A 23,970-nucleotide genomic window follows, 5' to 3' on the forward strand; every position below is an offset into this window, starting at 1 on the left:
TTGATAATGCAGAGATGTCTACATTATTCTTGAGCAGTGCTTACACAGCATCAAGGCCTTTTCTGCTTCTCCCACTGCCCCAACAGCGAGCAGGCTGGGCATGCACAAGAAGCTGGGAAGGGGACACAGCTGAGACAGCTGACCCCAACTGACCAAAGGGATATGACCATATGACATCACTCTCAGCAATAAAAGATGCAGGGAGGAAGGAGGTTGTTCATTCAGAGTTACGGCATTTGTCTTCCCAAGTAACTGTTACATGTGACGGAGTCCTACTTTCCTGAAGATGGCTAAATACCTGTCTGTCAATGGGAAATACTGAATTAATTCCTTATTTTGCTGTGCCTGCATGTGCAGCTTTTGTTTTAACTGTCAAACTGTCCTTACCTTTACCCTTCTGATTTTCCACCCCATCCTGCTTGGGGGGAGTGAGAGAGTAGCTGTGTGGGGCTCAGCTGCCTACTGGGGTTAAAACATGACAATTCATAACTGCTTACTTTCTGTCTTTTTAGAAAGTCTGGCAGTATGCTGCTGGCCTGTAAACATGCAAAATCCCAAAGTTTATTTGTGCTAGTAACAATTTCTAGACTTTGATATTTTCTCGACAAAGACGGGTTGACATGTGGCATAAGATTCTTAAAAACGTACAGATGAGAACCATCTTTGGTAAACAGTCTTTCACTGAGAAGTGGTGAATAACAGTCCTTACATATATTACATCTGTGCTGGTGTGAAGAGTAGCTCTTGCAGTTCACAGTCATATTTGGAAGCATAGAGAAAGACTGTCACAGCATTCTAGAATCACCCAGCTATCTAGCAGACACAGATGGCCCATCTCTTTGAGGGACCTACTGCTACTGCCACAAACTTCCTGAATTCCACTATTAGTCCAATAAACATAATCCTCTTCTACAAATGATCAGGGAGTATTTTGTGTTCACAATACTTCCTGTGAGCTGAATGGATCAGTGTATGGGAACAGACAGCCTGCAGTAAGAATCACAGAATCACAGAATTGTCTAGGTTGGAAAAGACCTTGAAGATCATCCAGTTCAACCATCAACCCAACATTAATAGTTCCCAACTACACCATATCCCTCAGCGCTAAGTCGACCCTGCTCTTAAACACCTCCAGGGATGGGGACTCCACCACTGCCCTGGGCAGCCCATTCCAACACCTAACAACCCGTTCTGTAAAGAAATGCTTCCTAATATCCAGTCTAAACCTTCCCTGGCGCAACTTGAGGCCATTACCTCTTGTTCTATCACTTATTACTTGGTTAAAGTGACTCATCCCCAGCTCTCTGCAACCTCCTTTCAGGTAGTTGTAGAGGGCGATGAGGTCTCCCCTCAGCCTCTTCTTCTCCAGACTAAACAACCCCAGTTCCCTCAGCCATTCCTCGTACGACATGTGCTCCAGACCCTTCACCAGCTTCGTTGCCCTTCTTTGGACACGCTTGAGTAATTCAATGTCCTTTTTGTAGTGAGGGGCCCAAAACTGAACACAGTAATTGAGGTGCGGCCTCACCAGTGCCGAGTACAGGGGTAAGATCACTTCCCTGTCCCTGCTGGCCACGCTATTTCTGACACAAGCCAGGATGCCATTGGCCTTCTTGGCCACCTGGGCACACTGCTGGCTCATGTTCAGCCAGCTGTCAATCAACACCCCCAGGTCCCTCTCTGACTGGCAGCTCTCCAGCCACTCCTCCCCAAGCCTGTAGCGCTGCTGGGGGTTGTTGCGGCCCAAGTGCAGCACCCAGCACTTGGCCTTATTGAAGCTCCTACAGTTGGCCTTAGCCCATCGTTCCAGCCTGTCCAGGTCTCTCTGCAGAGCCTCCCTACCCTCGAGCAGATCAATACTCCCACCCAACTTGGTGTCATCTGCAAACTTACTGAGGGTGCACTTGATCCCCTCGTCTAGATCATCAATGAAGATGTTAAACAGGAGTGGCCCCAAAACCGAGCCCTGGGGGACACCACTCGTGACCGGCCGCCAACCGGATTTAACTCCGTTCACCACAACTCTTTGGGCCCGGCCATCCAGCCAGGTTTTTACCCAGCAAAGTGTGTGCCCATCCAAGCCGCGAGCAGCCAGTTTCACCAGGAGAATGCTGTGGGAAACGGTGTCAAAGGCCTTATTAAAGTCAAGGTAGACAACATCCACAGCCTTTCCCTCATCTGATAAGTGGGTCGCCCTGTTGGAGAAGGAGATCAGGTTTGTCAAGCAGGATCTGCCTTTCATAGACCCAAGCTGACTGGGCCTGATCATCTGGTTGTCCAGCACATGTTGTGTGATGGTACTCAGGATGAGCTGCTCCATCAGCTTCCCAGGCACCGAAGTCAAGCTGACAGGCCTGTAATTTCCCGGATCATCCTTCCAACCCTTCTTATAGATGGGTGTCACATTGGTCAATTTCCAATCTGTCGGGACCTCCCCAGTCAGCCAGGACTGCTGGTAAATGATGGAAAGCGGCTTGGCGAGCACCCCAGCCAGCTCCTTCACACCCTCTGGTGTATCCCATCCGGTCCCATAGACTTGTGTGTGTCTATGTGATGCAGTAGGTCACTGACTATCTCCTCCTGGAATGTGCGGGGATCGTTCTCCCAGTCTCTGTCCTCTGGTTGAGGAGGCTGGATTCCCTCAATACAGCTACTCTTGCTATTAAAGACTGAGGCAAAGAAGGCATTAAGCACCCCAGCCTTTTCCTCATCACTCACAGTGATAAGGACTTCAAAAGAACCACAGTGTCTTAATTTTGAAGACAGAACAACTGCAGAAGAGATATGGCACTAACTTGAAATGATACGTGGATCTTTGCATAAGACACCCTTCTAAAGCCCTCATTTATTTAAAAATTAAGAAATTCTGTAACCAGAAACTCCTCTTCAGGTCTGTAGTTACTCCTTTACTGCTCTTAGGCAAACTCATAAAGTCTATTCTTCTTATGAGAATGATCCTTGAAAAGAAACAGGGAATAGGAGTTAGATGGAACAGTCCCTGGTAATGGTTTTGCTGGATGGGAAATTAACATCTACTGAAATGAGGTTACCAAGGACATGAGTTTGCACATACATCTCAACCATTAGCATTAGTCTTGCTGCCTTGAATGAAGCATCAGTGAGCAAGACAAGTTTTCAGCTGCTACTGTACATCAGGCACTTTCTAACATCAATTCCCTGGAATACCAAAACAGTGCACACTGTCTTAACTCAGGTAGTGCATAGCACAACTTGAATTATGGAAATGGCATGTAAATTCCTAGTGAACCTAGGTAGTTCTGAATGAATAGGCTGGACCAAATCTGATGACTTACTACAAAACATATATACACTCCATAATTACCATGCACAGTTTTTTAAATACTTGATATTTGAAGAACAGTTGCTGTCACATGGCTGCAGTATGGAAACATCTGCTACTGTCAGAAAGGTTATCTAAAAAATTTACTGATGTCTTTCAATTATGCCTGTAAGCTTTCCTCATCTCAAGTGAAAAAGAGCCACTGTGACTCTTGCTACTTTGCCAAATAAAACCTGGCAACTAGCCATAGGCATATGCAGCAAAGTCAAGTGCAACCTCCTACCAAACATGAAAATACTTGGTATTCTTGTTCTTTAGCATAGTTATTCTGGGTGCTGACTCTGTCTGTATGTTCAGCAACAGAAAGGAGAGATTACTTGCAAGTGACTGGCCATTAGCAGTGTCCTACTGTTACTATAGCTCTACTTGATAATTCAAGGGTTAATAACCTGACAAGAGGTTACAGCGAGGGAACTGCAACATAAGTCATTGTCATACAGAAGCTACCTTGCAATCCAATAAAGTTATAGTAATTTTGTTGGTTTGCTAAAAAAAAGAAAGACAAGTTATTTTGATAAGTTAAAAACTAAGTGGTGTTTGCTAGAATTGTTCTGGCTAATATGTTAATTAAGTTATCATTATAACATAACTATGGTACTATGGTAAGTGCTGATGTCCACTGCAAGTAATTTGTGCAGTGAATAAGAATGATAGCAAAATGTTCTGTCAAAGGGATTAAAAATTCATAAATAAGTAATATAAGGTAAAAATGGCATGCTTAAGGAGTTGATTCATGGAACTTTCCATTTGGGTATATTTCTGGACATCATCCCTTCCTTATTCTGCTAATGTAAGCTAAGACAAACAAGGTCAACACTTCTTTTATGTATAATTCTATTCATTTTGATTTTTAAAAAACCAGAATTTAAAATTATTTCTAAAAGCAAATTTTATATAGTTTGATTGTCACTATTAAAATTAACAGAACATTATAACACCATATTGAATAGCTCTTACTTGTATTGACTCAATAGCATCTCGGCATATTTAATTTTCTTATACATTGATTTTATCTTCTTTTCAGATTCTTCACCAATTCTTGTCACTGTCTTTTGGATTTCCATGAGTTCACAACTAACATCATTATATCTTTTTGATGTCTAAGAAAATAAAACAGGTTTTCTGAAAGATGCTATATAAAAATTATTTCAAGATTTGTCTGATTATTTGCAGTTTAAAAATTGAAGTTTAAAGTTGAACTAGTACTTTGTGATGTCGTACAGCTTAACAAATTCTGCATGGTCTGCAATAGATACAATCATAGTGATAGACAACAGAATGGGTCATAAAGTTGCATAACATAAAAACATGTTAGCAAGAGGGCTTTCACTCTGTTACAAAACTTTGAAGTTACTGAGAAAAGGTGGCTACTTCCATGGGAAGATAGTGACCTCTGGAGCAGAAAGAAAGAAATAATGTTGAAATAAGTCACTGAGGTTTCACTCAGTAATCTGACAAAATCATTACTTAAACATCCCCTGAAGGATGTGCAAACTCGGCAGTCACCTATGTAAAAGAAGGGCATGACACAACGCAGACAATGAACACAATTTTCAATGGTATAAATAGTACATTTATATTTAGTGTATACATAAATAGTATAGTTCCTAAGAACTCTCAAATAGGGATATGCATGTATATGGTCTCTGCTTTTTAAATTATTACAAATATAAACAAATAACATCATGACATAAAATCTTTATTATAATCCAACACTTCACAGTTCAAACAAGTTCTCTGGATATTAAAAGTTAGAGATTCAAAATGAAATACTTTTTTTAACTGCAAAGAAAATTAAGTATCAGCTGGATTTTTAAGGCCATGGGAGGAAAAAATACCCTAAGTAACAAACAGCATATAAATTAGAGCACAATAAATCATAAATAATTTATTTGACAATTAGAAATTTTGTGGAAATGAAATATAAAATAAGCTACAGTAACACCAAATCTATCTTCTTATGATATGTAGCGTCACTTTTTGGAAAGAAGAAAAAACCCGTGGAAAAAAAAGTATTTATTTAAAATAGTCTTTAGAGAAAAATATTTTAAGTCTACTTCCTGAGTTGTATTTTAGTACACGTCACTATTTTAACTGCATACAACATATTCTAAGACATTAATAAGAAAAAAAGATACAAAATAAAAACTAAAATAACCAACTTGAATTTTAATTAGCCAGTATTTTGAACATATCTCATAACACTGGTAGCAATGTGAGCTATTTCATAGGTCAGAACTAATTCATAATTCTCATATTATTTGTGTAATAGGCAATTAACTTTTTAATTTTAAAAGTATTTTGACATGTTTGTTGCATCCTCAAAATATGAGTTCAAAATAAAACAAATTAAAATAAACAATATTTATTAAGAATTATCTACAAACAAAATACTATCTTTAGACTGTTAGTACCTTGAAAAAGAGATTAATCTCTAGATTTTTATTTAAAAGTTACTATAGAAAATATATAGAAAAAAATCTGTAATTGAAGTAACACAGTATCCTTCCCCTTTTAGACATTAAACTACCTACAACTTCACTACACTTTGAGTATTCAGCCTGACATTATCCACATTAGGCATTTATCAACAAATAATAAATTATTATCAATATTATTATCAATAAATACTATCAGCAAATAAATTGGGGAAAATACACATCAGCAATTATTTGTAATTAAATCTTACAAACATTTTTTTGGCAGCTTCTAACATCTCCACATTCTGGAAGAAATGCTGATGTCTGTGAGAAATCTGAGAAGAATCTATGCAAATATCAGATATGTGCTTTCTACCTTCCCCATGAAAAATCCCACATGAAATCAACCTACAAAGGTATAATTACATTTCATATATGATTAAGAGACATTTATTAAAGGCCAACAGCGTTATCCTCCCTGGATTCTGTCTGCACAGAGTGCCTATAGGTAGCGGTATAGGCACACAATTCGCAGTCTTTGTGTACAAAATTTAAAACGGACTTTGGTACTTCCAAAAGACTGCTGTCATCTAAAAGGTTATGTACCTATGTAGTGGAACGGTTCTAAAACAAACATCTTCATATTGTTTGCATTTACCTTTTCATAAGCCAGTAAGACATCCTTCACAGCTTTGCCCTCTAGATTCAGCTTTTCTTCCAGCAGAGGGCTGTGTTTCTTCATGAAGTCTATATCCTCCTGAATCTTTCTGTTGACTGTTCCTATGTTAAGTATTTGGCTTTGTACTTGTTGCAGCTGACGGCTTTTACAATCAAAATGCCATTGTAGTTCCAAGGTATCTTGAGTACACATTTCATATTCTGTTAAAAAGATAATTAGCATAACAAAATGTGAGTATCTGAGTGACACCATGAATACCTAGTGAGATCAGGAAATATGTTGTCATAATACTAAGTGTAAGATTTGCAAAATTTGCTGTAAACTACTTTGAACGCCAAAAGAGGACATTGGTGACAAAAGACATCACCAAATATTGCATTAGCAGTGGAATTGTTTTTAAAATCATACTTAATAATCCTAGTAGGTAATACAAGCAAATCTTCAAAGTGAGGGGTGGTTTTGTTTTTATGAAGGAAATTAAATCATTTAGCCTTAAGGCATATCTAGAGCAGGCTACTGTAACACAAGAACAACTCTACTGAGCTTCCTAGTCTCCAGCAACAGACACATGTGGATGTAGAGGAAGACAGGGCAAGTATAAATCCCACATCCTCTTAATATGCCAACTATTTTCAGTTCAGGGATACTGCCTGAACTAAATGTGGCTTCAGGAAAGCTAAACTAAAGATAAAAACTCAAAGCTAACAAACAAAACATTTTCATGTTGCCACACAGAAATATGTCACTCTTAATTCAGTTTGCTGCATTTACTTTTCTGACTTCGGCATAAATTTCTGATGGGTCTTTACAAGAAAATATGTGACTAGACCAGTGGTTGCTGAATGACAACATATGTTTTACTTTGCTGAGGAAAAAAAAAGCTTATGATATGGTATCCTGCAGCAGCTGATGTTCTATATGAAAAAAGTATTGGTATGAAACTAAGGAAAGTAAAGTAAGATTATGAGATAAGAAAAAAATCAGTAAATATCTCAAGAGCAGTAAACTTTGCCATAAATTTGAGAGAAGCACATTTTACTGAGAAAAAAAGGCTCTCTAGCTCTGAGAAGTAGCTGTGGAATTATTCAATGCAATCCCTTAACAGCCGATAAATTTTGCTGTGTTAACAAGACATAAATCACAAATTTACAAAATTATTATTTCATTGCTACTAAAAGTTAAAGAGACATTGTATGAATAAGTGGCTTTTCTACATCATACTAAGTGATACCTAACATTATGATGAAGAAAATGTGTTTTACACTGGATTTTTGCTGTGTTTCAGAGAAGGTAATTTCTGGAGATATGTCACTGTAATTACCTGGATGAGCTACAGCACATAGATGCAGCAGGAGCTAGCAATAATGGAAATCAAGGGAAGTCTGAAGAAATAACAGGATTCAGTCTACTCTGAACAGGTCATGCAAACTCTTAATTAAGAATCTCTTGGGTTTGCAATACTTAGATTAGGGATAATTATAACATCCCTGAGGATCTTTTCCCTTTATCCTCAATTCGATTTTAGCATAATTTTTGTCTTATAGATAATATTATAAAAAGTTATAATCCTGAAAATTACAAATCTACTCTAAGGACACAACGTCATACTGATGTAGCCCACTGATAAATCAAGGGAGAAGACTTGGTTAGTTTTCACAGCCAAACTTCATGCTGGTTTATTTCCCTTTTTTTTTTTTTTAATACTTTATCATTGCATATATTAACAGAATTGAAAATGTGTTAATTATATTCCAGTATTCCAAACTTTTGATATTTATAGAAAATGCTGAACAGTAAAAGCAACAGGAATGTATAGCAACACACAAAAAACTATTTACAGATCCATCACTGTCATCAAAAAGTAAAAAGTAACATCTCTGCAGCTCAAATCCCGAACTACTGTGCTGAAGAACGAAGATTATATTATCAACCTTCTCTTCTTGCAGTTCTTTACTTCTGTAAAATTTACCTTTCAGTTGCCACAGGATTTTCTCCTGAATGCAGTTTCTAACCTATCAATGAATCTTAAGTCTGATTCTTTATTCAATCTCCTCTGTTTTCAGGGCATCATAAATTGTCCTTCAGAGGCAACCGCTTTTAAGGAAAACAACCTCTGCAAAATCTTCCAAGTCAAGTGCTAGCCATTGGCTAAAATAAACAAACATATATATTTCTCATATATTGTTAGGAATGTGCACTATTTGACATTTTGCCTTCCTGGGGAGGGAGGGGGAAGAGAGAAAAACACCCAAACATTTGCAACTAAATGACTCCTGGCTTGCCTCCATTATACGCTAATTTTCACTCACTGTTTACCCATCAGTGAACACAGTTATGGAAGACTGTTGCACTGTCACCACTCTGTATTGTGAGGTATTTGTCAAAGATTTTAGGATGATGTGCACCAGAATATGCACTAGAGTGTCAGCTGTGAACTTACTGTTACAAATTACACAACTTTCCTATAAATTTATGTTCAGATGGTACCTGCTTCTGACCATGTGTCAGAAGACAAACAGCAAACAGCTGTTAAGTAGCTGCCTTTTTTTTTCTTTTTTCTTTAATTCTATTTTGTAGATGTCAGTTCATCACAAAAGGTCATAGTAAATGTCCTTAGAATCTGGGATTTCAAGGAGACCTATCAATGGTTACGTTAAACAATTCTTACTAAATATGTAAGTACTTTATCTATCGCATTTTAAATCTTTCTCAAAACAAATTTAGTTTTTTTATTTGTCGTTGAATCTATGGTTTAACTCAAATTCATTATTTTATAATTCTGTCTCAGCTTCTCAATCCTTGACCCAAACTGAGTATTTATTACCATCTTAAGAGTGTCTTGTCTACTCATGCTATTTCTCACACAATGCTGAACATCCCACGGGACTTTACATATTTTTTTTCTGGATATATATTCAAGCATACCAAATTCAGAATAGTAAATATTGTTCTCTTATTACAATAAATACAACTATAATCGTATCATAATTCTTATTCTTGGCAATGAACTGACTGAAAAATAACAAATATTTTTAGTTTCAATACCAATACCTTTTTGCACAGCTGCGGGGAGCTCCTGAAGCCTCCAAAGTGACATACAATCAATTTTCATGCCAAGCTTTTTCCTTCGCTGTTTCTCCAACTCCAAAGCTTTTTCTGCCTCCTCACGATCAGCCTCCAGACGCTTAATTAGCTCAGTAACTTCCAATAGCAAAGCTTCTGTTTCCTGCTTCAAGGTTAATGTCTTGCCATCTTTAAAAATATATTAAAATATTTTTTTATGAAAGCTTAATGACATGCTCTTTATTTGAGCTTCATTCTCAGCACAAAGTTGGCCTTTTCACATGTATCACAGTAAGCACAACTGGTTACATTTCTGTCTTTAAAAATAAACTATAATTATTTCTTATGAAGGTTTAAACATACACTCTTTATTCCAGCTTCCTTCTTAACATAAAGCTAGCCTCTTCACATGTGTCAATGTAAGCACAACTGGTTACAAACAAAACTTTCATGTTCAATAGCATTTTCCTCCAGCTTATTTCCAATGAAGAGTGGAACAAAAATGTATTAATATAGATGCTACAAAATTTTCATCTTTGCTTTGTTGCTTGGGTAAGTAATAGTCCAAATAATAGTACAAGTTCCTAATTATCTCAATTTTTTTAAGAATACTTATTTCACTTTATTTTCCTAAGTATCAATTACTTCATTAAAGTCTTTGGAGATCTAAGAATATTCAGTGTAATATCTCAACAGCACTGTTTTACTCATGATACACACAAATCATCAATTCATTCTGTGAAATGTGGCTATCAAAAATGCCTGTTATTTGTTTTGATAAAAGATTCTTTGAAGTCATCATCCATTGTCTTGATCTATGAAAAAATGGGAATTATATAAGCTGCAGAGTCCAAGAAATTTCCATTTTGATTCCACAGTCAATAATTCCCTAAGTTATTTTGATTAAAAACTGCATGCATTGGAAAGAAGTACAACTTCTTAAAATCTGGAGTGAAATTTTGGGTTCACTGCTATCAACAGAAATTTTATCATACAATTTACTGCAGACGGGATCGCCTCAGGCTAGTAGCACAAAGGTTGCAGATTGGCTTAAAAGAAAATTGCACATAATCTCTTTAATATTTAAAACTTAATTCAAAAATATATAATCTGAGTAAACATGCAAACTGTAAAAAACAGAACTCTGTGTTGGGAGTACATTATGAATAACCTGTAACAGCAATGCAGTTATTTGTTTTACAGAAATTAAATGAAAAACCCCCTAGAATTTCCAACAACCAACATAACTAGTTTAGCTGGTTCAAATCCAAGATGGGTTAAAATGAATCTAAATACAGAAATGTAAATTATCTTCTTGCAAACATGATGATTTAATAGTGCTTAATATAACATTTAAAAAGTATGTATCTTTCAGCTTGACAGATGATACACACAGATTTCAAAGGATACTCACATCATTTACATAAGACATAGAGCAGGCAACAAATAACTATTATTACAAATGCAAAGCATATACTAAATGAGGATAAGTAACTCTCACCACTCAGACTGAGTATTATGAAATATTTTTACCTTCAGGAGATACACCAGCTTCTTTAAAATCCAACTTAGTGGATAATGATAACCAGTTATCTTCAATAGATTCAGCACTGACCTGTTTTGTTATCCTGTAGACAAAAGCCACTGCCAATAAAAAATTTTAGACTGAATTTAAATTAGCATTGTTAGGTAAATATTACTTTCACTAAGTCAAAATTTCCTTTCTTAAATACTACACATTTAAATGCTAGCTAGTTAAATGGAATAATGGCAAGTCATACAGAAGAATTATTAATTGTACAACTCCCATATAAATGCTTTTCCTGTATTTTTTTTAGAGATACAAGAAACAGATTTCTTTACATCTTGTACTTAAAAAGATCTTCAATTTTTGTCCTCATACCCAAGGATTTGCCAAAGAGAAACTGTTGTAGAAAAGCTGTTACTCTTTCCAAGTTCTGAATATACAGGAGCAATACATGTGATGCTTTCCAGACTATTCTAAGCAGCAAAAGCATTTAGTGCTTCTTAAACACTAGTGCTTCCTGTTAAGCAAAACAGCCAGGACAACAAGCTCAGTGTACGAGATACATTCTTCTCTTCAAACTCCTCTTTTAATCTTTGTAACTAGAACTACATCATAAAGTAGCCTGCATCATGAATAATACAATTTAAACTCACACATTCAGACTTACCTTGTGTACTTTCTCAGTACTTGGCTTTGTATTGTATTGTATGATATTGTACCCTAGGCTTAGGAAAAGTCTGAGTTCTTTAGTGTATTTCAAAATACATGCAGTCAATATGTAAAATGTAAAAAAACCTGCATGAGTTTTACATTTTAAAATTACATTTTAAATTTATAACCTTTAACAAATCTGTATACATTCTAGATATCTCCAGTGCAAACATATCTAGAAAAAACAATTCTTAACTTGTTATTTTTAATTTAGGAATTATGTTCTGTTTTGATTTTAATAAGCATCCTCTCTTGCCTTCTAACTTTGAAGACACATAGTTGCAGGCACTATAGTGTGATCCAAGGAAATCTGTCACTCAAACACACAAAAGTTTTTTGAACTAAGCATAAATAAGTAAACAGCAAACTACACTGAAAACACAGAAGTCACGCATTTAATAAGAATCTTAAGAGTATGAAGTATAGGAAATCCAGGAAAGAAAAAAATGGAAAAAAACTTGGGTTTTTTCCCATCTTATTACAGCATGTGATGTAGAAATGGCCATTTCATTTAAACTTTTCTCCTATTCCCTTTTTTAATTGCTTGTCTCCCTGTGTCTAGCCAAACTGAGAGTAAATTTGATCCTCTATGCAAATTCAGAAAATTGTACACAGTATTTAGAGAACTTCACAAAGATCAGAGTAAGTATGCAGAAACATTCAGAATGCTTCTACATCATGTTCCAACCCAAAACTTAAAACAGTAAGAGCTTAAAAGAAGCACCCTTACTCATACTTAGATACCTGAGATAATTGGTGGACTTGGCACAATTTGAGAAGTATCAACAACTGTAACCAACAAAAATTCATCACTTAGGTGCGTCCTGAGACCTGAAATCATCTTGAATCTTTGAAAATTAAACACTGAGTAGGAAAGATATGAGAAATTCTGCATAAATACTTCTGGTCTTCTGAACTAGATCCTGCAGACACTAAGAATGCTTATTTTAGATGCATTCTACATTACAGAAGCAACTCTACAGTTCACAGAGCAGACTCTATAGCCAGACTAACACCTCATCAAGTAATTACCTGACATAAAAACAAATGCATTATTTTCTATGACTTTGTGTATACGATTCTTACCATGGTATTTTCTCATCCTTAAACACATAGTTGTACTGCAAAAGCAAAACATAAACTCCATTATACATCTCAGATGTTATACACTTTTTCTGTTTCCTAACAAAAAGCATAATACACCACTTAATTTTGCATCATAAGAGGATCTAGTTAGTGTACATACAGATGAATGCTTTTTAACATTTTAAAATAATTGCAAAGTTTTTGAATTCCTAAAAACTGTGCATCTCCAAATGGTAATAAAACCTAGGTTTTGTACATACATGTTATATATTACTCAATTTTGGAGAATGCTTTTTGAAAATCCCTTTTCACTCTTAACCTCTGTATTTTTAAATCCCAAAACATCAGTAGAGATTCTGTCTGAACTTCACACGCCTTTTCTTCATTAGGGCTATGTTTACAACAGTAAATTAAACACTGCCAGGGAAGTTTTCTGGGCCCAGCAACTTGATCACTTACACCATTAAACTGTTACTAAATCTTACAACCTGTGGTAATGGAAATTACCACATTCATAAACCATTCCCAAACTGTTTCCAAGCACAGTTCAGAAACTGGAAAGGGTCAGGGACCATTCCTCAAGGGCAGTGTGCATAACGTCTATGCTGTTCTGGAGGGTAAGAATTTAACAGTATGGATATGAGGTTTTCCATGTAAACAGGACACAGTGCTAGTAACACTGAATTTACTAGCTGAGGTGTAAATAAATTCATATATAGACAAGTAAAATCCAAACTCCCTGTATTTGTAGTATAGTTATTTCAGTATATATGCCTAATTTTGACTTTTAAGAGCATTAATGAAATTCTTGTACTATAGCAACCCCACCTTTTCTCCTCTTAACTCGTAGTTATAATGATGCTACCATCTAGAGGCCTCAGACTATTTTGAATCTCTGTATATTAAGTAACAAAAACTTAAAAGAGATGTGGAAAATATGCACAAGACTTACAGAAACAATTTAACATTAAAGCGAATAAAAATCTCGACATGTCTGTGCTTATCCATCTAATTCATGTATACTGATGACAAAATTCTGACATTCAAATAATTTCACTGTTCTCACATTAATATAAATAAAGGTGAATGAGGCAATATCAAATTTTCTATCAAAATAATGTCTATACTGTAAATCAAGATATGACTGTAGTTCATGCACCTTGGATTCTTCTAGTATCTATGCTGCAATCGCAGATATCTCCCTGCAAAGTATTTAACACCGTTTATGGAATACTAATCTAAGATAGTTTTCCTGATGTGCTGCTATGACAACATTATTGTCGGTATTGAAGATAAATTATTTAAATATAACTTGTCTGTGCAAGCAGCAATCAGATCTTCTTACTACAGTGTAGACATATGCAAAATTTATTAACATTTGGAAAACACTTCTCCAGTAAAAGTGAATTATTTAAATGATACTAATCATATTCTCAAAGAAGTTATTAGAAAGATTTTACCATACTGCATTCTTTCTTCACCTACATACCCATTTCTTAGCTTCCTTTTATTCTTGTTTTTATTCACACAAAATCTATATAGGCTAGGAAGACATCATGTACTGCTAGAGAAAGAACCATAACATTTTCAAATTCATGTCTCTCAATACGAGCATAAAGAAACTTTTTAATTAAGGAATTGTTAAGCACTGTTTAGTAAAAAAACATTGCTTATTATAAATGACAGAAAATGGCACACAGCTCAATTTGACTATCTACTCAAGATTAGTATAAAAAACTATTTTGCAGACAATTTATATCATTGAAGCAACCTGACTCTGTGCAACTGAATCACATATGAATTTACTAATCTTTATGATATACTGATATGACATTACGATATTGTGATATATTGATTTTAATAAGGTGGTTTGATTTGCCAAAACTGTTAAGTAGATGAAAACCACATCATGACTAGCAAATTAACCGCCTGGGCACTATTTTGGAGAGTACATATGACATGAAGTTAAATTCTTATAAAAATCAACATAGTAATACTATTTAAAAATATACTTGTTCCTATAAAGATAAAAAGCACTTGGTCATTTTCAACCACAAATGTACCTGTTGGAAGAATTTGCCCATCTTTAACTCTTGAATGTGATGAAAAGCTTTGTTAATACAGGGTAACGGAGTATTTACAAAAGCACAGCTATGTTGTCTTGTGGTGATCCACTTGCTCTTGTCTGGCGAAAGAAAGAAAGAGAATACAGATAGCTACTAAACTTCATATGCGGGCTGATAACAGATTTTCTCATACCTAATTTTCTTCCTGTAATTTGGAACTTGGTAAGCTTTGGTCTTGAAACCGACTAAAAGAATATAACAGCTATATCAATTACTATGCACACTTCTTGTACAAAGTGTTATTCCTACTTTAATAGAATCTCAAATACAAGGAGAGAGAGATTCAGAAATGCTTGAAGAATATGAAGGAATAATTTCAGAGATGAGACATGATAAAGGGAGATAGGGTCAAAATGCAATTTGCTCTAACTAATTTTACATAATTAATCCCAAATGAATAGAGTTTGATGATTTTATGCTAGTCCTCAGCAAGGATTTTGTCCAAAGAGAAAAATTAGTATCAGAACCCAAAAAGGCAAAGGTGGGAGCTAGTATAGAAACACCCAGAGCAAAATAGAGAAGGACACGGGGCCTTAGAGGCAAGCTTAGACTACTCTTATGTATACAAAACTTAGTTCCAGCAAATGTTTGCTTCAACCTTATGAATGGATGAAGTTCCAGAACAGTAATTCCCCTGCTGGGAATTTAAAGCTACATGACGTAAATGAACTGTTTTACGAGAACATGCCAATTTCACAATTATGTTTTCTTTAAACTCTGTTAGCCTTATAACCACATAAATAAATGATACTGTGGCACACTATTGAACTATTAACTATTTAATTAACACACAGAATGGGAATCTGACTGCAGAGGTCACTAATGAAAGGTGTCAGGAACCAGAACAAGACACTGAAATTTACCAGTAGAGCTATTAAAAAGTCTAAGAAGCTGTCCTACAAACATGAAACATTAACCTAATTATGTTCAGGGGGACACAATGCTTTAATGTGCCTTGGAGATATACCAAAAATAACAGTAACAGTAATAGGGATTAAATCATATACAGTCTGTGGATTTGGGGCTTTTTTAAAAAAAGGATAATCTCAGTGTCTTAATTAAAGTGTCAGCCTAAAACATTAAACATCTGTATGTTACATAAGGCTCTTTTAACTTCACTTTATCATAAACAGCCTTACAGAATCAAAAAGATGGTTTGCAAAATTTTGTTTGAAAAGACAGCCCACTAAAATGGATATCAAAACCTATTTCATAGGTTCTTGATCTGCCTACTTCTAAAGCCAGAAACCTTCACAGGATGTCTACACAGCACAGTCCTAACAAAGCATATATAACTGTGTCTTTCTTGTACTCTGAAGCACAACACAGAAGTTCAGATTTTGAGATGAATATTATTTTAATTTCACTTAGTTACTTCTACTGTTATTATTCTTACACTTTACTAAATTAAGATTAATGTTGTTGTAAAAATTATGTTTATTTTCTTTACAACACTAATGCAACTAACAATACAGCCATTTTAAAAAATGTGAAAATTTTGAACAGCTTTAATAAAAAAAGATTACTCATTTACTGCTTTGGTCTTCCTTGATAAATGCAAACATTTTTACATGCAGGTCTTCTAATCCCTTTGTAAAAGCAAGCTAGAAATATAACTCAGTGAGAAAATGGAATTATTTACCATTTTCTTAAAATCTAAAAATTAAATTTAAATGACAAGGGAAATGCAGCCAATTTTGTTTTCAGATAAAAAACTGAACGATCATTAGAGGGTGGAGTGACACCAGTAAGTCAATGACTGACACTCAAAGTCTACAAACACATCATTTGTATGAAGCTTTCTCAAGCAGTGTGACAAATAAGAACCAAGGAGCACTAGTGTTATATAATATTACAAATACAAAATATAAAATAATTTCTTATGTCTGAAATTTAAGCCCTTCATGAAACTATTTGAAAACTGTATAATAGAAGACATATCTGACATACCTTGGGATGGCTCATTACTGTCCTTAGAAGAACAGGAAAATGACGGTGTTCCAAACATATTGCTGGTAGCACTTTTCAGTCTAATGATCAGAAAAATAATAACACATATACATATATACACATTTTAAAAACTCTTATTTTCATCAGCAAACAAAATGTGTTCCAGTAGTGATGTATTTACAGTATTTTTAAAGGTTAGCAAATCCATTTTCACTTTTCCTACTAAGGGAAAAGCAACAACTATATCACACAGTGGATCCTATTTAGGTAATGAAATTACAGTTAAAAAGCAAATAAAAACCAAGACAACCAAATTTCAACCTATGTGACCTGTTTTTTTAAATTATACAGGTTATTTTGGATCCCATCACAACAGTGGTAGCAACACTAACTGGAAAAATGTGAAAAACAAAATGGATAACCTGAGATGAATTTTAATTAACAAACTGTGAATGGAAGGGAGGTCCATAAGCCTGTAGTCTCAAACATTGTCATCTCAATGGACAGAAGACATGTAAGAGAGGAAAATAATCTACTTATTTGCATACAAATTCATAACTCAGATTTACTACAGTAATCAAAACCAACATTATTTATTTATAATTTATATAATTCAGAAAAATAATACTGGCTAAAAACTTAGATAGTTCAGCCTCAGGACATCAAGCTGAGGTAATTTACCAAACTATTTTATCACCCTTAAAATTCACACATTTGATAAAGAACTGTATTGCCATACACAGATCCAGGTGGATACCTCCTGGACTGTGCAACTGACATATTAGAAGCCCACAGTAAAATGTGGTTTCCAACTATTATCAACCTATGAAAAATTACTAGTAGAAAAGCAAAAAAAAACCCAACACCTATATTACAGTCTTCATCAATGTAAAATACCAGAAACAAACATCACATAGATGATAGATTTTAGCATTCCATATTCTTGTAAGTAGTACTATTAAAAAATAGAGATATGTTTATTCCAAACTCTCTGAAATGGAAAATAGTTGCCTAAGAGTCCAACTGGATGGATGGTCAAAGAAAACAAAGAACGAGACTGGAATATGCTCTTCACATTCTCCACGCCTCAGTTTATTGATCCAATAAACTCAAACTGAAGTCTGTTCCAAAGAAATGTTAGAAGAATGTAAGTGTACCAAGCTTGGCAGAAGAAATGCTGCATCCACGGCTGATCTTCTACACGAACTTCTATGCACTGCAATGCAGACAGCATTATTGTTCTGTTACTGCAACAAACTAATTGACTTAGAAACTCTGAACAATACCAGCAAACTCTTTCAAACTAAAGCTATGGAAAAGATTTCTGTTAATTAAATAAAGTTCATAATACATATAATGAAGTTTCAAGTCACATTTTCAACTATGCAACTCTCCTTGGGAAATGTGTGAAAAATGTATTATATGAGCCATTCTTGCATGTTGTTTGTACATCAATACCTTTTTTTTTTCAAGTTTGGTGGCTTTTTCAATTTTATGAAACAATTATTTCCAATGGTAGGATTCAGTGTTGTTCAAAGAAATATGCCGATTTGGCAAGCAGGAATTTTTAACTGTATCTGTGACAGGATGTCAGCTTCTTGGACTCTGCAAAGTGAAATTCTACTCTCCTAACAGGCTCATCTTGACAGTCAGACCAGATGGACCACATTAGCTCCAACAAGGAGTACAAAAGAATCTGAAACTCTTAGTAAGTCAAATATGTATTGACAGACAGAATAGCTCTAGAGAAAGGAGGAAAGATGAGAAAAATACTACATACGAAAGGATGAAATCCAGAAGAAAAGCTTAAGAAACAGTCTCCATTTGTTGTTGCTTATATAGCCAGTAATACATCCAGAACAAGGTATGAACAGACTATCATCTGATATGCGAGCATGTGTTAAGGAAAAGGTGAGAACATCACTTGCCTGATAAGGAATCATATACACAACACAACGATGCATTCCACTGTACATAACAATACACTGAAAAAAAAATACATTGGACAAATCTGCATTTGATTAGAGAAGCATCATTTTAATATGAGGCTTGGAAAAAAAATTAGTCATCATGTAGTTCATTTAGTACCTGTTGAAAATCTTAGCCTCAATATATATAAACTATTTATGTTCATAGCTGTAGCTACCAAAATACAAATAAAAAAAAAATTTATATTGTCCTATGCAGAAAAAATAAGCCAGATCCAGTGAATTATCACTCACAATTTTGTAATATATATCTCTGATCTTCAGGAAGTGTTATTCTGCACAAACTGTTTTACAAAATTCAAACCAACTTCCTCACCCTGACAAAGATAACTACTGCATTAGTCATATTACTACAGTATACCTTTTAAAGTCATTGTATGGTATTCCATAAAGAAGGGGAAAAAAAAGCATTGTAAATTTTTCATCAGGTACATTTATATATATATTTATAAAAATATATGTACATTATATATATATCATTAAATATGACTAAAGCTAAAGTAAACACACAACATTTTAATTACTATCTTGTACTTTACCATAACAGAAAGAATTTGTCAGCTGCTAAAAATAAATTTCTAACATCTCAAATAGAAGGATGAGGAACTAACAAAATTTCTGTTAAAAGCAAAATCCTCCATAAATTTTTTTCAATTAAAGAGATCAGAATCTAGATGAACTTCTATCCACCTAACATAAGCTAGTACTACTATTTCTCATCATAAATTCCATTCCCCAGGAAGAGTCTTGGGATATTCACAAATATGCTTCATAAAAAGCTTATTCTATAAGAACCTTTTTCTCAGCAACTCCCTCTTCACAAAAACTGTAATTCACTATTAAGTAAACTAAGGCAAATTGAGATTATCTACCTCATAATTACAATAGATATGGTCAAATCACAGAAGAATTTTTTAAAAAATGTTCTCATTGATACCTGCTTCACTGTGACTTTGCCATTTCTGTTGGAATCTTTCCTCCTTCCCCAAAATACAGTCAGCATAAATAAAAATTATAAACTAATTCATAGTTAAAAGGAGCTAACATTCCATGAATAGTCTTCATTTTCTTCTATCATTTCCTGACCTCCAAGTGTTAACTTTCTGCAAATACAGCATTTTACAATTTGGTTTTAGGGTCCTAGAATTTCTTGCACAATCTCTGCCTGTCTTCAAATGATGCAGTGAATCCTTTTAACCACTGAAATGCAGTCCAGATTTACTTCAGAATACACAGAAAAAGGATTAATGTCCCTGAAATTACTCCCCCAAACCACAATTAGTGCAGATATTTCAAAATGGTACACTGTGTTGTTTAAATAGCAGTTTGCAGCATTAAAATCTGTTCTAGTGATAGTCAGGTCTCACACTTGAAGACAAAGCTTCAACGTAGAATTTTATAGGCTGGCTCATATAAACCACCAACTCTAATAAAAAGATTAGAATTATTATTAAAAGCAACAAAAGACAGGAAAAATTCCTTAGGTTCCTTGTTGTATTTTGTTCCTTTCAGAGGAACACGATCCCAAGAACTAGCCTATTATACCAGCCACTTTAAGCTTTAAGAAGGGAATTAAGATCAAATAATGTACTCTCACAAACTTCTAATTCTATCCAAAACTAAAAATATTGTAGCTGAGATCTTACTACTATCATATAAATACCTGAAATAGTTCTGTATCAGAATAAATTTAATTTTTTCCCAGTATTCCACTATTTTTGTGGTTCATTCCAGCTAGATAGTCTGCAACTCAGAAAAACTTAATCCCTATTCTTTTTCCACAGACCTTAGTGCAAATATGAACTCCAAACAAACAAGCAAAACCACAGACAATTAAAAAGGATGAAAAACAAGGACACTGGAAATCTGTAATAGGTAAAGGAATTAAAACAGGCACTCTGTGTCATAGTCATGAATGATACACTTTGTCTTTCTACATATATCCTTGAGTTCCACCTTTCTGCCATGAATCAGAACAGAGGAATTATACTTCTACCAAGTAGTACTGAGAAAATTAATACGTTAAGATTAGAGCTGCTCACATTCTGCTACATGGGTTCACATAAAACATAACTATCTCTGACTAAAGGTGCTACCTAATCTACTATTTCAGTGTCCTTCCTCACATATACCAAGGCCAGAAACAAAACAATAGAATTACTATTCTCTTCCTTATTCCTGGGAGGTCAAAGAGACCTGACAGTAGGAACAATCTCCCTGCTCAAGCAATAAAACTAATTCAATTGTTAGAAATGAGCATCTGAAATTCTATTACCACAAGAATCATCCAAATATGTTTTAAAGATGATTACTACCAATGTTCATGCTACTAAGCATGTTAGTTATTTGATCTGTCCCCTTACACATAATTAAAATATCATGTACTATAGCACAATTTTTGCAAAGATTATTAAATCTTAAACCTACCATCTTCCATTCTGTTGTATATGTCTAAATGAAATACAGTGAATATTGGTTACCATAGTAACAACAGAACTGAAGAAATTTAGTTTTGGCATAATTGCTGCATATGTTCATACAAATCACATCTCTTATTCTGAGCATTAGAAATGAAGACACTTTTGAACTCAATTTTTTAAAAATAGAGTAATGAAGAAACAAAAAATTAGATCAAGTATTTATAGACATAACACAACATATTCTTGTTTAATTCACTCATTCACTTTTCTTTTACAATTAGAGTATATTTTCTTGCATTCCATTAAACCATTTAGTTAAGTACTGTTTAAGTTATCTTTTTACTTATTGATAATTAAGCCAGTTCTGTTGTTGTCATTAAACTCAAAATACTATTTTAGAATAATAAATACATTATTAGTCAAACATCCAGAAAGGGCTAAAGAAACTTCAGCATAAATAAACACTCCCAACAGCCTGTGACAAACTTATTTTGTTTTTTTCTCTTGCAATGAGGTTCACACTGAATAAGGATAAATTTATTTGTTTCTTCAGTTTCAAGAAATAGTAGAAAAGGAAAAAGCGCTCTAGGCATGCTGACACTCAGTCTTACAACAGCATAATTTTCTCAGCAGCATTAAAAAACACGCATTCAGCAGGAACAAATTAACTCAATTCAACCAGCCTGTGAATTAGCTACAAACTCCTCTCCATTTCCTTATCAGCTCCCAGAATGAATCTTTGACGTCGCAAAAAAATCCCAACCCCAAAACAAACCCACAACCCCACAGGCCAGATGAACAAGTAGAACAGTGGGATTTCTATGTTTTTTGCTTCAGCACTAGAATTCTTTCATCCTTTACCTTCTCTAGCTTTGGTTGCACAATAATTTAGTTCTGATTCGGTTGTTTCAGAGCTCCCTTATACGTAGCAAGTTCATTACCATCAGCACCTTTCACTTTAATATTCAGAAATACAAACAAAAATAATTTCAGAAAGAGTTTGGTAATGCAGAATAGATAAACAGACAAATCAGTTAAAAACAACACAGAGAGATCATCTCTACTTGAAAGCTTTAAGTCTTGGAAACAAAGTATTTTCTTAAGCTGGCACATACATTGCACAAAAATCTGTAATCCACCAATACACTACAACAAAGAAAGGCAAAGTAGAAGTCCAAGAATTTGTTTAGCACACAGTATCATGCTTCTAGCTTGAAGTACCAACAATATAATTTTTGGTTTACCTTATATCCTCAGACCTTCCTGGCATGAATAGGTCAAGGTCTTAATGAACTTGCCGAACTGATCAGCCCAAATTTTGAAGGATATAACAGGTTCTCAAAAAAAATGAAGATAAAACAGGAATAATGGATGAACAAAAGATCACAGTATTATTTGACATAGTTGCTATCTATTAAGTAATGGTCTCAATGTTGCAAAGAACAGAGAAAAAAAAAAACACTAAAAACATTTTACAGCACCCCCATAACCATTAGGATCAGTAAAGTCTGGTTTTCCATGGATTTTTGTGCAACATTCCCTCACAGAAGCCCAGCTCCTCTCAGTGTCACTGAGCCTGACCAACCCAGCCTCCTTTGGTATTCCCTTCTGGGCATGTACATAGGACTGGCTTGGAGCTTGGCTGGCTAACCAAGAGATGAGTGTACCAGTCAGCTTACTGCTACCCTACAGAATATGTAAAGGGCTAATTTATAACTCCTTTCTATTTGGGTCGTTCTTCCCGTTACTTAGCTGCCCATTTTCATGAAACCTGAAGAACTTAACATCTTTGAGACTCCTACCCATCTGTCAAATCTGGTTGGAATAGACAAAAGCTACTGGAGGACAGGCACTGGCAGACCATATATAGTGACAGGGTACACTTTGTTTTCTTAGATGTATCAAAAAAAACCTTGGAGGCTGCCTAAAGTCACTGCCTCCATTTATTTCATAATCTTTCCATCAAACTATCTTGTAGGGACCTTAAACTTCACTGTTTTAGAAGTAACACAGATATAGGAGACAGAGAAAAAGACAACATCTTGTATATGCTAAAAAATAAAGAACAACATAGAAAAAAAGACAAAAACAAGTGAAAGAACAAAGTGTCAGGGTGCTGGTAAAGAAATGGTAAAGAAAAGCAGGTGCGATAGGGCAGTCAAGGAATGAAAGGTGCTTGCAAGGCAAAGCTAGAAAACATTACACAGTAGGGAAAGGGAGTTACTAAAAAAATACAAAGGTGGCAAAGTAAACGGGAGCTAAAGGGAAGGAAAAAAAAAAAAAAAGAGACTGACAAAGCCTAGCTGCCAAAACTGGATTGGGACAATATAAGTAAAAATGACAGAGGATCTGTAAAAGAAAAAAATAAATTGATTATTTAATTAAGCACTTAGAAAGTTCCATGATAGAGCAGAAGGGGTCCAGCTAGGTAGAAACCTTCTCTTTAGTAATGACACAAGTGTAGTAGAATGTGAAAACAGATTCCATTTGCAAAATAATGCCTCCATGGATTGAAAAATCCAAGGCAGTTTCAACTAAATCTAAGGCGTTTCTGATAGATGCTTGTCAAATCTGTTTTAAAATCCTTTAGTGACAGTTTCTACCAGATGTCTAGGCAAGCTTAAATCAAACTTAACCA

General features: G+C 34.7%; 1 protein-coding gene across 1 annotated transcript in view; it reads right to left on the reverse strand.

The window, feature by feature from the left end:
- Positions 1-16,997, reverse strand: part of CCDC178 (coiled-coil domain containing 178) — a 177,753-nt gene extending 160,756 nt beyond the window's left edge. The window contains 7 exon segments of the mRNA XM_074859055.1: positions 4,319-4,461; positions 6,440-6,660; positions 9,512-9,712; positions 11,057-11,151; positions 12,849-12,883; positions 14,912-15,033; positions 16,925-16,997. Of these exon segments, the coding sequence (XP_074715156.1) occupies positions 4,319-4,461; positions 6,440-6,660; positions 9,512-9,712; positions 11,057-11,151; positions 12,849-12,883; positions 14,912-15,033; positions 16,925-16,982 (875 nt within the window). The 5' untranslated portion in view covers positions 16,983-16,997.
- Between the last annotated feature and the right edge of the window lie 6,973 nt (positions 16,998-23,970).

The sequence above is a fragment of the Strix uralensis genome, chromosome 1 (genome assembly GCF_047716275.1).
Source record: "Strix uralensis isolate ZFMK-TIS-50842 chromosome 1, bStrUra1, whole genome shotgun sequence".
In the NCBI taxonomy this organism is placed as follows: domain Eukaryota; kingdom Metazoa; phylum Chordata; class Aves; order Strigiformes; family Strigidae; genus Strix; species Strix uralensis.